The 18,169-nt window shown below is 38.9% G+C and overlaps 1 protein-coding gene across 5 annotated transcripts in view; it reads right to left on the minus strand.

Moving 5' to 3' along the window:
• Positions 1-18,169, minus strand: part of nckap1 (NCK-associated protein 1) — a 76,815-nt gene that overhangs the window by 32,640 nt on the left and 26,006 nt on the right. For 3 of the 5 annotated variants that reach the window (XM_022217410.2, XM_022217408.2, XM_051959694.1), the window contains 15 exons: positions 15,682-15,774; positions 15,536-15,592; positions 11,122-11,264; positions 10,842-10,932; positions 9,441-9,578; positions 8,261-8,309; positions 8,012-8,168; positions 6,280-6,336; positions 5,746-5,842; positions 3,856-3,962; positions 3,193-3,325; positions 2,731-2,812; positions 2,522-2,580; positions 695-840; positions 486-618 (listed from right to left, as the gene is read on the minus strand). In XM_022217410.2, the coding sequence (XP_022073102.1) occupies positions 486-618; positions 695-840; positions 2,522-2,580; positions 2,731-2,812; positions 3,193-3,325; positions 3,856-3,962; positions 5,746-5,842; positions 6,280-6,336; positions 8,012-8,168; positions 8,261-8,309; positions 9,441-9,578; positions 10,842-10,932; positions 11,122-11,264; positions 15,536-15,592; positions 15,682-15,774 (1,542 nt within the window). The remainder of the gene's footprint in view (positions 1-485; positions 619-694; positions 841-2,521; positions 2,581-2,730; positions 2,813-3,192; positions 3,326-3,855; positions 3,963-5,745; positions 5,843-6,279; positions 6,337-8,011; positions 8,169-8,260; positions 8,310-9,440; positions 9,579-10,841; positions 10,933-11,121; positions 11,265-15,535; positions 15,593-15,681; positions 15,775-18,169) is intronic. The other 2 variants (XM_022217409.2, XM_022217411.2) reach the window with 1 other exon arrangement.

The following is an 18,169-nucleotide window of genomic DNA, read 5'->3' on the forward strand; positions in this document are numbered from 1 at the left end:
AATTAGATAATTTTTTTCAATCACATCCCACTGCTAGTAGAAATGTCACAGGAGCAAGAAGAGTGTAGAAATTTCTTTGGGCTTGGGGGTTAAAAGATAAGAAATGAGCTGTTGGTGTTTGGTATCTGGGTACAAAGACATCTATCACTGGATTATCTTAATACTCAGGAAAAGTTCCGAATGTGACGCCTGTCGAGTAAATCCTGATGCATCATTTTGTGCAACTGGAGTGGATTCGAGGATGTTTCTTCACAACAGACAGCAATATCCTCAGAGAGTGTAAGATATCAAAGGATCAATAATTATTTCATGCCAGGTTAAAGTTCCTCTCTGGAGGCTTTTGGCATTAAGCTGCTGAAGGTTCTCGTCTTTTACAGACCACATAATGCAGTTTCCGGATCCAGGAGTTGAATTACAGTGAATATCATTTCCTCTCTAGTGCTGCTCCCGCGTTAAACAGCAGTATTGTGTATCTGTGTACTCACCTCCTCAGGACAGAGCTCGTGTGTGCAGGACATGAAGTGTGTGCAGAGCAGAGGGAAGCAGATGGAGTGTCGGCTCTGGGAGGGAAGCTCCAAACACTGCTGGAACATCTTCTCAAACGCTCGGCTGTAGAAGCTACAAAAACACACAGGAGACGGTTAGAATCACAAATTATCTCCGTTTATCTAAACGTGAGGCTGGTGCAACCCACCAGAAAATAGAAAGGTCTGACGTCTCCACCAGCATCTCCACCAGCGAGTCGACCATCTTGGTGTGGAAGATGATGGTGTTCATCATTTTACCGAGCTCCTTGTGATCAGATATACCCAGACTGGCTTTAGAGACGCTGGTGTACGCCTGCAGAGGAGAAAACAAAGTATGAGGAGCACATGAAAGAACAGATGGAAACAAAGGGTTTTCTTACTGAACAATAATGTACAAACCCCACTGGTGGAGTTTTATTACATCTCTTTTATAGCATTATTGCTACATTTGAAGTTTTTATGCGTTTGTCTCAATCAAATTCCTTCCAACAACCCTGTTTGGATTCTAACTAGGTCTGTTTTTTCTGGCCAAAGGGCAGAAAAAACATCTGAAACCGCTAAAACTGGGTCAAATATTCAGTAAAATCAAGCTCTAAATGTACGTCTGTATGCAGACGATACTCTGCTGTACATATTCACATTGTCCACAAACCAAAGTCCAGTTTGAAGATGCTGATGTTCTGATTTTACTGTAAGATCACCACAAGCACCACTGGTGGAGTTTGTGGTGCAAACTATGAGCATTATTGTTCAGTAACTCAAGAAAGAATTAGAAAATTTGACCTACTGACCAACAATGTTAAGCCTTTGCACCACAAACCCCACTAGCAGGTTTGAAAGGCATCCCGTCTTTAAAAACTCACCAAAATTAAACCATTTATCAGAGTCAGAAACTGCAAAAACAGAAAAAAAATCTGTGGATTTTGAGTTTTACGACAGTCTTTGAACGCCTCGTGTGTGACTTTAAGTTCCGTTGAGGAAACAAGCCAAATTTAAGCGGAATTCTAAAGGTTTAATTTAAAAATTTGGCACAAATCAACAGCTTGGCATGACCAAATTACAGACAAAAATGAAACTTCTGCACTCTTCAGGCTGAGTTTATACAAAGAAGAAGTAGCAGCAGACTGGTGGAAGTGTCAAAAAAATATAAGTAGCAAAATATCTATATGTACAACCAATATTATATTGTATCATATTATAAGTTTTTTTCCTTTTTTTACCCAGGTTTTTCCACCTGGTGGGGTTTGTGGTGCAAAGGGTGAAAATTGTTGTCCAGTAACTCAAGATAGAATCTGAAAATTCTTAGAGCTACTGAACAATGTTAACCCTTTGCAACCACTAGGGGGTTTGAAAGGCATCATGTCTGTAAAAACTGCCCAAATCACACCATTTATCAGAGCCAGAAGCTGCAAAAACTCAAAAGAATCTGTGGATTTTGAGTTTTACAACAGACTGTGTGTGACTGAAAATAAACCAAATTTACACGTAAAGTTGTGATATTTCATCATAATCTTGTTAATCTAAAGGTTGAATTAGAAAATTTGTCAAAAATTAACAGGTTGCTATGATCAAAATTTGGAAAAAATGTAATTCTGCGCTCTTCAGGTTAAGTTTATACAAAGCAGATTTTAGCAGCAGAATGGTAGAAATGTGAAAAAATATCAATAACATGTATAACCAATATTTTTCTCCGTATTCGTAACGCCTGGAGGCACAAAAATGTTGAACATGTTGATTCAAGTTTTTTTCCTGTTTTGCTAAAATAAAAATAATCAAAGAGTCTCTCTCTCCATCTGATCCTGGTTGTTCTGTTTCCATGGAGCCCACAGCGAGAAAAAAAATGCAAAAATAGCAGAAAATGTTCAGAAACTGTGTGAGGTTCAGCAGGTTAATATTTTATGAGGTTGTGGAAACCAGGCTGCACTAGAAACAACTGGCCTGGCCTTAGAAATGTGTTTTTTAGGAGACCTAAATCACTACATCCATGTTTGTACCTGCAGTCTGAACCAGTCCAGCCTCATCCCTCTGAAGTCAAACACCTCTCCGTCCTCCACTGGAACACAAACACAATTATTTAACCAAATAAACACAGTTTCTTTAATCTGTTACTTCCTAACATTCACCTTAATCATTATCAGCACTGCCGCTACACAGATCTACTGCAGTATTAATAATTCTGCTGTTATCGTCCTCTAAGGCTCACCTTGTTTGACGCTGAGGGAGGTCATAGTGTTGACAAATGAAGACATGATTATAGATTCATCCTCTGGACACACTGACAGGTTCTGGGAAAGAAAGATGGTGAGAAGGACGGTTAGAGTGGATAAAATATCTATTATAAGAGACATTTTTAAAGATTTAGCTTCAACTAGGGCAAAAATGTGGATTTTTAAACATTTTACTGACAGTGGAAAATAAAACTTAACACTAAGAAAAGGTTGAAACAAAAACTAAACATGCAGTCAAACATTAAATCAAAATTCCATCACAATATTAAGGAATTCTAAGTCATGTATGGTGAAATAATTACAGCTGTACAGAGGTATTGTTGGACACAAACTAAATAATAATATTTTTTAGGTCAATCGAAGCAAAACTGCCCAATTTCAGCAACAGCTTCTCAGACTTTGTGTTGCATTTATGCATGTAAAGTGTGATTTCCTACCTGCACCAGCTCATTCAGCACCACAGCATCAAAGCCTGACAGATACTGGACGTAGTATCGCTGCATCACTGGTCCGTATTTCCTGACATGAGCTCTGAGCTCCTCCATGTAGAAGATCAGCTCTGCTATGTGTCTGAAAAACAAAAGGACGCATCAACCACCTGAGACTGAAGAAATAACAGCAGCAAAGTAGAAAACATGCAGGTTAATGAAGGTCTGAAGATGTATCTGTGTATATATGAAGTTTATTCTGCTTCAGAAGAGGTCTTTAGAGGGCGACAACTCACAACAACAGAGTCTGAGTATTCACATACAGTTGTGCTCATAAGTTTACATACCCTGGCCAAATTTGTGAAATATTGTCCTTTATTTTTCAGCAAATATGTTTGTTAATGGAAATATTTTTCCTTCATTTCGGGCTGGTGTTCAGACAAAGCTATTTATTGTCATGCAATTGTATTTGCTCTGATCATTCATGTTTTCATTAAAGAATGGAGCACATTTGACAAATTCTGTGAACTTATGAGCACAACTGTAAATCTGTGCATTTTCTTGCATTTCTCATCCTTTAACTTAAAGAAAATGCTGTTTTAATTCTCAGTTGTAATGATGTTTCCTAAACCCTACATGTGTGCAGCCACTCTGTTGTGTATTTGTTCTTACTTGTCAATGAAATCATCTGTGCTTTTCTTCTGGATGTTGTCAGCGTGTCGTAGCAGCCAGATGATCTCGTCACGGGCGAACGACAGCGCCATGAACACAAATAACGCCTGGTGGACGGAAGCACAGAGGAAGGAGGAGAGATTTAGACGTTTCGAAACTGCATTTAAACCTTCTGAACCCCAAAACCTGCTGGGAGGTTTAAAAAGCATGTTTTCTTAAAAGACAAAATGACACTGTGTATAAGGCCAGAAAAACAGAAAGAACTGTCAGATTTTCAACTTTACTGCCTTTATTGAACTACTTATTTGTGACAAGCAGTTCCATAGAAAAATGTATCCAAATCTGAGCTTCAAATCATGACATTTCTTCAAAAACACTTATTTTCTACATATCTCTTTGAAAAATTAACAAGAAACAAACAGCCAGCTCTAACCAGATTCTGTTAAAAAAAAAAAAAGATATTACACTTTTTGGTCCCACTGAAAAACTGTGACTGACTCAGTGTTTGGCTGAACTGCAGGCAGTGTTTCCACAGAGAAAAGGAGACAATAAGGCACTTTGTTAGTGTGTAGTCATCATATTTTCCACCGTTGGTCACACCTGTGGACAATTTTATACACATTGATTCCAGTTGTTTTTTTAGTAACATAAATAATGTAAAAAATATAAATTTGGCTGTTACTTTTGTCAACTTCTTCAGAGCCAGTCTGAGCCACTAAAAGCTACATTAAGATGATGTTTTAGTTTTTTTAAGGCAGCTTTGTCTGATGCATTGGCCTAGAGGACCTCTGTTTTATGATGTCATGTGAAGTTATTTCATGCACTATATTTGGATTGAAAAAGTAAATACTTCGTATGATAGTCAGCCTTTAAATGTGGTGTTTTATTGTTTTTAAGGTGGAATTCCCTTACTCAGGTTGCTCGTTTAGTGCTGATCATTTAAAACTGAATGTAGGGATTTTTAAGGTGGTATTCTGTGTTAATTTCGAACCCCACAGTCCAGCTAAAACAGTTGTTAATGGCTTCAGAGCTGATCTGAGGAACTAAAAGCTACTTAAGATGTTTTTTAATTTTAGTTTTAAAGGCAGCGTTTTGACCTCTATGACTTTATGTTATCACGTGAAGTTATTTCATGCACTATATTTGGATTGAAATGGTAAATATTTAGTAAAAGAGTCAGTCTTTAAATGTGGTGTTTTGTTGTTTTTGAGGCAACAAACCCTTACTCACTTTGAGCTGCTAACTCAGCTGCTTTAAAACTGACAGTAGGGGTATTTAAGGTGGTATTGTGTGTTACCCCTGGCTAGTTAGTGTTAGACTAGGGCTTTTCAAGGCCGCTTAGCTGATGCATTAACCTAAAGGACCTCTGTTTCTATGTTATTTTGTACAGTGTATTTGGATTGCAGTAGTAAGTGTTCAGCAGCATAGCTGGCTACTTCGTGTGGTATTTTGTTGTTTTTAAGGTGGCATTCCCTTACTCAGGATGCTCGTTTAGTGCTGAACATTTAGCCGTTTTAAAAGTGACTGTAGGGACATTTAAGGTAGAATTCTGTGTTAATTTCAGACCCCACAGTCCAGCTAAAACAGTTGCCAACGTCTTCAGAGCTGATCTGAGGAACTAAAAGCTACTTAAAGGTGACATTTTAGTTCTGAAAGCAGCTTTGTGTGATGCACAAGGACCTCCATGTTTTTATATTGTTATGTGAAGTTATTTCATGCACTATATTTGGTCTATGACAGTAATTATTTAGATAGACAGTCAGCTATTTCAAGTGGTTTTATATTATTTTTTAAGGTGACAAAACCTCATTCAAGTTGTTCGCTTTAAGATTCCACCTCAGCTGCTTTAAAACTGAGCATATTGCTATTTAAGGTGGTATTCTGCGTTACCTTCGGACCCAGCAGTCCGGGCTGGTCGGCTAAAACGGTTGCCAACTCCTTCAGAGCTGATCTGAGGAACTTGCGTCTCTCTCGGTGCATGGAGCCTCTGTAGAGTCGGGCAGAAGCAGCGAGTCAGAGCGTCAAAACACAGCAGCGTCGTGATTAAAAGGTATTTTGACACTTTCAGGACAATCCCACAAGTGGAAGAAAAGCAAGCAGATGACAGTGACGGCAGAAGAATGAGAGCGGAGATGAAAGGGGGAGACGGAATAAGTAATGAGGATGAAAGCAGACATGAGACAGAGGGGGAGACAAAGAGCCGAGGATGAAACGGTGAAAGGAACGACGATCGGATAGAGAGAAAGAACGTGACGTTTCAGCGCGAGACTCCCAGAGAGGCTGGAAGAAAAGCCACCGTGACAGGTTAGAAAAAGGAAGCTAAAATACATGTATAATACAGAACATGTCGGCAGTGGAATAAATCATAAAATGAGATTTATTTTTGTAGAACAGAGCAGAAGAGATGGTTGATGGGATACGTACGCGTGGGACAGCGCCTGCTCTTTACACTCCCTGATGTCGTTGATGCGTTTGTTGTATCTGGAAAACACACAAAGAAGGAAAGTTGTTCAAAAAGAACAAATTCAGAAAACAGTCCGTCAACACGACACTTTCAATTTTCTGCTTTTGTCTCAGTGATGCTCCAAAACGTGAAAACAGTCAACAGATATGGAAGTGAATGAAGGGCACATTTAAGAAGCTGCAATGTGGAAATTTGACACTTTTGCAAAGAAAAAAAATGTCTTAAAGGATTAAACTTATCAAAAATGTAGTGAAATATGATCAAACCTGCAACAGAACTAGTCCAACATTCAAAATGCAAAATAAAACATCAGAAAATACTGTTATGAAACAGCTAGCTACAAAATCTGATTCTTCAGATGTTTCACAGTAAAACGACTCTTCCTACTGAAATATGCATCATAAACAATCACAATATGTTTTATTTTCTTATTGTCCAGCCCTAGATAGTTACTAATCTCACTCACAGGAAATCCCTAAAAACTGTTTATGCTTCAGGTAAACAGTGTCTCTCTGTGTCAAAACATGAATCAGAATAACTTCTAGCAGGGAAACTGTTTTATTTCTAAGATAGGAGAAAGTCATAAAATATGATGGAACACAAGAAATCAGACTAAAACAAAAACACTGAGAAGCCGAGTCTCTAGTGATGCAACACGAGGCTGTCAGGTTGGTAGAGGGAGGGACGGAAACCAGCCGATCAAACAGAAAGAATAAAAACTAATTGTTTGCTTTATTTCAGTTCCTGCAAAGTCTACACTGTTTGATTTTTAAAAATGACTCGTCTTCCTGTCACTTTAGCCTGTGCTTGTTTCCAGCACCGGACTCTGTCGGTTTTCACGCCCGCCTGGTAAAAGAAGCCGTCAATCTAACTTTAATGCTGGTTTTTAATGGAATATCTCCACAGGGGTACAGAGGAACATTCCCAGCAACCATCACTCCTGTGTTCTAATGCTACATTGTGTTAGCTAATGCTGTTGAAAGGCTCACTGAGGATTAGAAAACCCTTGTGCAGTTATGTTAGCACATGGATAAAAGTGGGAGTTTTCATGGAAAACATGGAACTGTCTGGGTGAGCCCAAACTTTGAACAGTAGTGTAGATCTATAAAAATCTAGTTCAATGTCAAAAGAGCTGCTCTATCATCACTGTCAAACTCCAGTCTCATCAGGCTAACATAGTTCCTCACCTAGACTGAACACCTGATTTCTGCCTTATTTCTCTTCCCTAAAATGAAATTTAAACGGAAGATTTGTTGTTTTGAAGCAGTTTAGTTGATTCAGCTCAACACAGATGGAACTCCACATATTTACACTGCCGTTCAAAACTTTGGGCTCTGTACCCCTATGGAGATATTACATTAAAAATCAGCCGTTTACACCTAGAATAGTCATTTACCACATTAACTATGTCTACACTGGATTTATCATTCATTTAATTGTATCTTCATTGGAAAAAAACTGCTTCTCTTTCAGAAAGGGAGAGTTGTAAGTGCTGCAGGAGCACTGGGAGCAGAGCATCGCTGCACAACAGACTACTTCAAATGTAAACCAGGTAGCTCCACCGCTAACTTTTCAATATGTAGGTTCCTCCACAGTAATGTGACCAAGAACAGCAGTAATCCCTCCGCCTCTTTCCCTGCCTCTCCTGGATTTACTCCTGGATCCGTCTATAAAGCGAGGACCGTAACTCACCCTCTGATGTTGACGAACAGGTCCTCTGCGGCCTTGTGGATGTGGAAGACTTCGTCCCTGAACAGACAGAGGCAGGTGGAGCTCTGCAGAGCCAGCTTCCACAAAGACAGAGCTGCTGCGTCGCTGTTCAGCACCGCGTGACACAGGATGAAGCCGACTGCAGAGAACACAGAGGAGAACATGAACGCTGAAGACTTTTCATCAACCACATACCGGTTCAGGCGTTTAGACTCTCAGTGCAGAACTTACAGACGATCCACTTCTCCATGGCGTCCAGTGACAGATATTCACACGGCATCTAAACACAAACAGATGATTTTGGGCTTTTCCAGCTGAATTATTTGATCAAAACCAAGAATAAATACAGTAAACATTTTTTTTTTAAATCCTTGATGAAGCTCTTTAAGGGTCATTCCAGAATTGAAGGATATTTTACATCCTACCTTCAAATTCCAAACAATCCGTCTACAAAATCCTAAAACACGCAGTCCTGGTGTAAATGTTCTTGTCCTGAGACCACAGCTAAAAAACTAGGAGAACAGAATGTTTGAAAATGTTTTAAAACACCAAATCAGTCTGGAGTTCCCCCTAAAACGACATTTTTCTCTTGTCCCCTGATGACCAAACTGAACCTCTAATAAAACAGTTCAAATGAAATTTAAATGTCCTCTTGTAATTGTAGGAACATTAAAAAAAAAGAATTTAATCAACATAATATTTTAAATAATAATTATTATGCACGGACCGTGTGTCCCACAACAACCCTGATGATGACATTTTCTTGTTCTTGCCATTTTGAGTCTTGTTTTCGTCGTTTTGTCAGATTTTTATTATTTTGTGTCAAGTTTTTGTCATTCTGTGCATTTTTTGTCTTTTGTCTCTTGTTTTTTTTTTATAATTTTGTGTCTTTTTTTTGTCGTTTCCTAAAGAATGTGTAGAGCAAAGCTATGTCCTCTCTTTTATTCTTCATCTTTCCATCACATTGTCAGCCTTGATTGAATGTCTCTCTCTCCCTCATATTACCAGGATCAGACTCATTCTTTGGACTGTTTTCCATCAGTCAGTTTGTCCTCTTGGTCAGCAGTAACAGCTAGCTAAATATCTAGCTTCTACTGCTGAGAAAAAGATCACATTAGCATGGATTAGAGTAGGGTTAGCAACAACACAGAAAACATGGAATAAAAATGCTACCATTGATGTGGAAGCTTTGATAGTTTATTACCTATTATTGATCAATATGGAGCAGAAAACTGGTAAAGAGAAGGTTTATTTTTCAAACATTTTGAAGTCCAAATGTCCTCCAGTTCTGGAATGATCCTTAAATTAAAAGACTGAACTGAAACCTTTTAAATCCTCCCTTGGGTCATATATGAGGCAGGATGCTAAAATCTGGCTAACTGCTGAATAGTTCAGACATCATGTTACTAACGGTGTCGGACTGAGCAGGGTTTAACATGGTGGAGGGAGCAGAGATGAGTGACAGCAGCTGGGCGTTCCTCCACTGGTCAGCGGACAGATTCCTCCTGGGATAAACCATCTGAAGACTGATCAGAGCGTCCGACAGCGACTGCAGGACAGAAAGAGAAACCGGAGCGTTGCAAACGTTGAAACTGGATGAAGAGCGCAGTCTAAAGGTAAATTTGTGATAAATAACCACCAGTTTATTGGAGTGTGAAGACGAATTTCTGAATGAGTGAAGAGAGAACGACATCCAGACATCAACCTTATTAGATTGTTCATTTTTAGAGGCCAATGAGAACTTTAAAACCATCAGAGGTCGTGTTAATCTAATGCTTTTAATTTAGTAGCAAACATTAATGTGAATTGCTGCTCCTGAAATATTTGGAGGCTACAGTGGAGTATTTTATCTGTGTAGGTTAAAGTGAATTAGACGCGAATGATTCTCTGTCATGTGAGTTTATCTGTGATCTGAGTGGATGAAGTGCTGGAAACAGGGAAGACTTTCCAATGTAAGTTATTAAAAAAATAACAAATAAATTCCCACAATTTCGCCATCTATCTGAGCCAGAAACAGCAAATCTGAAATATTTTTCAGTTTTGCAGCCGTTCTTGAACTATACTTGCTAAATGAAACCAAAACGCTGCTTTAAATCACACTATTTCATTAAAGTCACTTTATTCTACCCGTCTTAAAATCAGAGGTTTTTGACAGGTTCCTGATCTAATCTCTCCTTTCCTGTTGGGAAAATTGATCAAATCTAAGTGCAAAGTTGTGGCATTTCATCTAAATCATTTTGTTCTACCTGTGGCATTTAAAAATTTGACCAAAACAAACCATTTTCTCAAACCGCATTCTGTAAAAGAATTAAAATTCACTTCAGTAAGTGAAACAGTGAAGCCATTATCGACTCAGCTGTGATCAACAGTCACGGGACAAAAATTCAGGAAACATTCGGCTGAACTGCAGGCTGTGTAATAAAATATGTCTAACATGTAGAATCACAGTTCTGTTGGGATGAATAACCCAATTTAAGATGAAAACCATTAAAATCACTTTACTGTATGTTTGGTGTGTGGTATGACCTTTTACCGCATTACTTTGAATTTGCTTTTAATTAAGTTGATATTTCAGCTCTCAGTTGAAGAGCAGAAACGGTTTGAAATGTGGCACTAAAAAGCTCTGCTTCAAAAAAAAAAAACGACAAACACTGTAGGTCAGACTGCAAACGACCGTGGTGCTATTTTAGTAACGATGGCAGAACTCACAGAGAAAAGGGAATACGAGAACAACGACAAGAGTGTCGTGTCGAGGAATGAAATAAGAAACTCGTGTTTGTACTTTGTGTGTTTATCAGTGTCGGGTTTGTACCTTTCCATGTGGGACGAACTCCTCCATCATCTTCTTCAAAGGGTTCTCGTAATCCACGATCATCTGGCCCAGCCTCGGGTATTCCCTGTCACTGCACAACACAGCACCACGGTTACCATAGCGACCACACGGAGGCTTCATCACACAGAAATAATCTTGGCTGAGAGCGAATGTTTGTGGAGATTAGCGGAGAACAACAACAAAAAGCTGCACTTGTTATTCGTTTGTGCGAAGCGAAGGCTCTCGTCTTTTCTAATCTGCTTTTATCGCTCTCCGTCACCTGGCTCCATGTGTCATCTCGTGGGCATAGTTGTACAGGCCGATGATGGCCTTCCTCTCCTCGATGCGAGACAGAATGATCATCAGGGTCGTGTACGTCACCACCAGGTCCAGGTAGTTCTTGGTCAGGTCAAAGTTCACCGTCTGACACCAAGAAGAAAGACAAACGTGGCGTTTTTAGACGTCAGATATTAATAAAATCTCTGCACTGAAGGGATTTAAAGGTTTGGAGCATCATGTAGCCGATAAAATGGACAGCAAAGATGAGATGGAGGAAATATTCTGAAATACTTCTGTAAAGAAACCATGAAATGAGAAGACGTGTCCAATCTTTTGACTGGTAGTGGATTTACCATCTAAATGTAACCAAGACTCAGCTTTAAATCACTTTATTTCATCAAAATCACTTTGTTCTGCATGTCTTTTTAAAAAAGTCACCATAAATAAACCGTTGCTCAAATCAGATTCTGTAAAAAAAACAATTAAAATTCAGTGTTCCTCTGTGGAACCGTGAAGCCATCACTGATTCCGCTGTAACCAACAGTCACATGACAACAATTCAGGAAATATTTGGCTGAACTGCAGAATGACAATCGGAGTTGTCTATCAGAACAACTTCAGCAATTATCAGGCTGCTGGATGATCAGAGCTATTCAGCTTTTTTCCAATTACTGTTTTTAATTGATTCCAGAAACATTTTCTGCGTAAAGTAGCAGATATTACTGAAGTTGCATGATTTTCTGATCTGTTTCTGTGATGATAAGCACACCCAGTTACGCTGAAATGTTTCACCTCTGAGTAACTTTGGTGCCGGTTTCTTTAACCTGCGATCCGCCTACGAAGCTGGACCCTAAAACAACTCGTTATACCAATACTCTGACTTTGATACCTGCTAAAATATAACAATAATTAAATTATTTACCAGCCAGAACCTAAAAAAAACAAAACAATAAATGACAGAACATGTAGCTAAACATTGTTGATTTTCTAATAATTATACCGTCAAAGGGTCTGTCTGTCTGTCACACTACTCAAGAATGAACCAAGAGATTTGGATGAAATTTTCAGGGAAGGTCAGAAATGACACAAGGACCAAGTGATTAGATTTTGCCAGTGATGCGGCTTTTCGTCTGGATCCAAGGAGTTGTTCAAGAGTTCTGCATCATTGCAGTGTCACAGTAACTATGACAACAAGTGAACACAACATCAGCTGATTGTGATCCTACTACAAATCCACCTCTGACGACTTATCCATCAGAAATGATAGAAGGAACAACTGATTAAATTCCCCGCCGTCCGCTACATATTTAGGTCATGTGATTTGGTATCCGTACATAACGTACACATGCAGAACACACGCCTGTGCTCAGTGTAAGGTCATTTTTTATTGAAGATTTCATCCATCAGAAATCATACCAAGACTGAGCCGCCTTGTCAAGAGTGCTTTTCTTGATATTAAAAAGAAAACTAAAAGTATTTTGACAATAATCAACATTTGGTAATGAAGGGTGTAAAAACAACAGGAGGGACTTATGGCACCACAGTGTGTTCATATATTTTCATGTGCAACCAGAAACTGTGACATTTAATCACGTTGTTCCATCTTCATGTCAAACTGATGCTTATAAAATCCTTGCATGGTTAAAGCTCGTGTCCGGAGTTTCTGTTTGTTTTCAATTTATGTATCATTGTTTAACAAAGCTTAAATGTGTTAGTCTAGTTCAGGGGTCGGCAACCTTTAACACTCAAAGAGCCATTTCGACCCGTTTCCAACAGAAAAGAAAACACCAGGAGCCGCAAAATCCTTTTGGCATTTAAAATGAAGACAACACTGCATATATCGCTTTTTTACCTCTATGCCCTTGTTAATCAGTCGTGATTAATTAATTACAAAGCCTCTAATTAGATTCATTTTTTTAAATTGTGTCCTTCCACTAATATTTATCTTACCATGTTCATGTCATTTTTGCTCCTGGACCTCATATGTTACATAATGTTAGCTGGAAATCAATATTTTGCAAATGTCTATTAAACTTATAAAATCTATTTATCTATTTATCTTAAGTTAATAACTTTTCTCCGGTAAGTCGCTGCCCTATTTTCCAAGACGACACTCCTCTGACTCTCTGACTTGCTGCCTGGACATCGAGCCGTGTTCTTGCGAGTAACGTGTATTACCCTATCATGAGAACTTTTGACTCAAAGACGTGTCTTTCTTGGAGTGGAGCTTTAATACACAGGCTTGCCATTCTTGAGTACAAAACGATGTGAAACTACAGGCGTTGCTTCTCCATCTCCTCTGCATCAACTTTGCACTCTCATGTCCCAGCCAGGGGAAAACCCCAGCAGCACATCCGGTGGAGTGACACGTCAAAATAAGAGCGGTAATTTCACAATAAAACTCTCTATATTAAAATGCATTGAAAGGCGCCTGAAAGGCAGAACAATTTATTTTCCAAAGTTAAAGGGAGCCACAACAGAGGGCTGAAAGAGCCACATGCGGCTCCGGAGCCGCGGGTTGCCGACCCCTGGTCTAGTTCAATACTATAATATAAAGTTAGTGTAACGCGATATGAAAATTTATTCCTGAGCTCCGCCTTCCTCTCATAGACCCCCATGTTATTCCAAAAAGCGCCGGTCGCTGCCGACCAATCAAGTTCGAGCTTCAGCTTTGTCATGCTGTCAATCAACGGTTACGCGCACAGCAAGCAAGCCCATGCAGAGGTGGGCGAGCTACGCACTACGCAACCGCGCGCACATTTGTTTTGCTTGTGGAGGAGAGAGCATCAGGGCTCAGCAACTTCCAGAAAAGTTACCAATCCCACAGCTTGTCAGGCCAAGAGACTGCAGGACGTTTTTTGGCTCGGGGTGCTCGCGTCGCTCCCCGACCACGGCCTCCATAGCCCGCCTGACGGCTTCGTTTAGATGCCCGACCTCTGGAGGAAGATGTTGGGGCGTCTGGGACATACTCTTCGTCAGAGGAGTCATGCAATTCTGAACTCTAGATAGAAATAAATAAACAATGTAACACATAAACACGCGTAAATGCACTAAGTTTGATAAACAACGTCATCCAGAGGGATACACGAGTGTAATCACATATTGAAACTTTACTCGTTCGTCCTAGCAGATTCATGTTATTTTGGTATTAGGACAAGTTAGGCTCAATACAGAATTCTAACGTAATTCCTTTATTATTTACTAAATGTACTAAATGTAGAAGAGTGGAAAACAGCAAAACAGGCAAGATGCTGCAGCACTCCGGGCACTCCTCTCATGTACTGCGCGTGTGCACAAATAAAGGGGCGAAATCAGAGGGAGGGACCAACAGTGTTTTGGGAGACGCTGCGATTCAAACTCCAGACACGAGCTTTAACTGCAGCAGGGCTTTGGTGCACATTTTAAAACACCCACTTTTGCTCTTTCTGCAGGAGCTGATCATTTATATCTGCTGTTATTGATTTTCAAACAGTGATTTTTGGCAGCTTGCATCAGTTAAAAGTACTGGTGTGAATGCTGAGATGGTTTTCCACATTGATCAGTTAGATAAAAAGATTAAGGCCAAATTAAAGTCATAATTTGTCAAACTGGTGGTGAAAAGGTTTGTTTGTCACAAAATAATCTGTCTGTTCACTGTATTTTATTAGATGTAACTATGTTATATTATGTCCTTGGATTAAACCCGACCGTCAGCTGGAAACACAATAATGCTGTCTTCAGCTTTAGGCGTCTACTTAGTGGACAATTTGTGCATGATGGGCAGCTAGTAGCAGTGCTGCAGTGCTCTAATGAGAGAAAAAGTGGTTGTTATGTCCGCTACACCTGCAGAGAGTGGAGGTGGAGCTGCCACGTTGTCACACATCAAGGAAAGTCATTTTTAAATTACCAACACCAACAACAGCACTGGGTAACATACAGCCATGGCCATAAGTTTGGACACAAGTACCATGATGCTTGTGAATCTTAGAAAATACCACAAAATTGTCACTTACAATACAGTACACAACTCCTGAGAACTATATTAAGTTTCATATTTTAAAAAAAACATCAAAAGAGTTTGGTGTCATTTTGTTATTCTTACCAAATCCGGTTGTGAAAGTACTGCATTTTTTTGTTATTTTCTTCTAATATTATGTTTTGGGAACAAAGTTGTTCCAATTGTTGGAATTTATTGATAATATTATATCCCTTGTTGATTTGTTGACTAATTAATCTGGTGCTGTCAAAAATATTAGTTATGTTCTGTAATAGACATCAAAACAGACATAGGAAGTCATGCTGTGTCCAAACTTATGGCCATGGCTGTAGTTTTTAACAGCACTGCATCACAAACGAAACTTCACTTGATGGGACAACAACAAGATTATCTTTTAAAAAAAGAGCAAAAACAGAACTTCTAATATAAATTTGCTTACGATATCAAAGAAGACCTGGCAGGCGTCGATGGTGTTGAGCAGCTCACACACATGATCCTGTTGATACAGAATAAAAACACTCTCATTAGAATCTCCATCAGTCCTAAGTACACACTTTTATTATGTCTGACTGAGAGTTGCCCCACCTTGAACTCCATGACATCTACGAAGGTAAAATAGTAAAGAGCCAGGTTCTTCAGGATCTCTGACTTCTCCTTCTGCAGCTGAGCCAGCTGTTGCTGTAAACACCGCACGGCACAAAACACACAGTTACAATAAAGCCAGGGGTTTTATAGGAGCTTTATGAACCTGAAAATGATCTTTCCTCCTGAGTTCCATTGTTTCTAAACTGACTGTGAGTGTTTCCCTGAGTGCTCTTTAAATGTGTGCAGCAGAAATCCTTCATTAGGACGATCTACCTCCTTTTTATTTTCCTTCTCTCAGAGCTAAAGTCGTGACAGCAGATAAATAAACACGACTGCTCTCATTTAAACTCTGACCGGGTTCCACTCTGGAAATATTGTTCCTACATATTCCATAAAACACTGTGAAGAGAAATATCTGCATATTTTTATTCCTTTCGAGTCTCTAAAAACTCTAATTGCCAAGTTTCCCTTCAGGGATCAACAGACATGATCAGGTCTCGCTTCACATTAGTGAAAGTTTCTCTTATTTCTGACTAAATGAACAGCAAACTGATAGAAATCCCATCTAAATAATTCAGTGATATTGGAGCTAGCAGACCTCTATCTGTAAAAACAGATTTATTAAAGACTCTGCTTTAAACTCCAAATGCAGATGAAGTCATTTTACTTTGGTCGAACATTTCTTGCATTTGACTTTTTCCTCTCATTGGCTCAATTTCCTCCTTTTTAAAAAATATTCTTTGTTAAGAAACAGAATTAGGATAAAAGTTTGTGACTTTTAAAAAGTAGATGTTTTTAAATTTTAGGTGAAAATGTTTGACCAAAGTAAAATCTGACTAAGAAAGAGAACAGAGCTGAACTTTAACTCTCTGAAGCCCAAAGCATGCCGGTGGGTTTGAAAAATGTGTTATCTGTAAAGTTTGGCCAAAAATAAACCATTTATCAGAGATAGAAACTGTAAAAATAGAAAAAAAAAGTTAGATGTTTAACTTTCAAAACGTCTTTGAACTACTCATGCAAGATTTTTCTTTCTGTCTTGAAAATTAAACATATGGAAGCTAAAATTTGTGATATTTCATCTAAATCCCTTCATTCTACATGCCTCGTTGCAAAAAATAGCAAAAAATAAACTGCGTGCACTAAACAGATTGGGTTTCCAGGTAAAAATTCTGCGTTTCTTCACACAACCATGAAGCCTTTACTGATTTGGCTGCAACCAACAGTCACTTGACAACAATTCAGGGACTTTTCTGTTGAACTGCAGGCTGTGTTTACACTGAGCAGAGACGAGACAAATATGAAGTAAACAAATAAAAAACACAAGTAATAAAATATCTATCATATCATTTAATTTGTTCCAGTGTTAGTAACACCTGTGAACACTTGATTCCAAGATTTAAATCGTTTTGAAAAATATATAATCAATCAAATAAATTTGACTTTTGTCTCCTTTTGTGTGATTTCTGATTTTTTTAAAAATTTATTCTCTCTCCATCTCTTCACGGTTGTTCTGTTTCCATAAAGCACCAGGATTTTATATTGCAGTCAAAAATGAGCCTACAGTGAAGAAAAATGTGACAGGAGCAGAAAAAAAAAACATAGAAATTGCTTTGGGTTCAGAGTCTTAAAGTCAGAAGTGAGGAGGAAAATTCAGTCGAAGCACTAAAACTAGAATTATTTCTGCTGATATCTGGTTGGATGCAACGTGCTTTAAAAGATTGCCACACCAATCTTTTAATAAGCTGTAATATATAAACATGACTAAAAAGCAAGAAGCAGTTTTTATTTACATGACAGACGTTGCTCTAGAATACTGCATGTAAATTGAAATGAGCTCCAGAGGTCAGAGCTGCAGAGTTTATCTACCAGGGAAGGAGGAAAAGTCCAGAAATGACAAGTGTAGGAAGTGAAACACTGCTGCTGCTGCACCAAGGAGCTCAAAACACTGTTTTCTGGTCCAAAGTCAAGCAAAATAATAAAAATTCTGGGATCTGGGATGAGTGTTTTTGATGCTTTTTGGAAAAACTCACTGATTCAGATCAAACATCTGCAGAGAAAAGCCAATAATGACAGAAAGCTGACAGCAGATTAGTGGATGTGCTGTTTAAAAGGCTCCTTGTTGCAGACGGTCAGCTCATTCAGACACCAGCAGGTCGGTTTAACGAGCTCCAACCAGGCAGAAACCAGTTAACCGACCACACACTCACTCAGTGGATGAAGGAGAGGAAATAAAAACACAAAGCTGCCAGCAGGGAGGAGGAAAAAGCGGAGCAAAGCAAAGCACACGCCAAAAACGGCTTTAAAAAATACAGAATTACATCAGTACAAAACTTAGGTTCATGAACTTAAATACAAAAATAAAAAGTTACGGAAACTTACAAAAACTTACCAAAAAGCACAAGTCCGGAATAAGCCAAGTTTTAGCATGCAGAACACAAACACAGAAACAAAGCAGAAAACAACGTAAGAGACCATTTCTGCACAGTTA

Source organism: Acanthochromis polyacanthus, chromosome 15 (assembly GCF_021347895.1).
Source record: "Acanthochromis polyacanthus isolate Apoly-LR-REF ecotype Palm Island chromosome 15, KAUST_Apoly_ChrSc, whole genome shotgun sequence".
NCBI classification, from domain to species: Eukaryota; Metazoa; Chordata; class Actinopteri; family Pomacentridae; genus Acanthochromis; species Acanthochromis polyacanthus.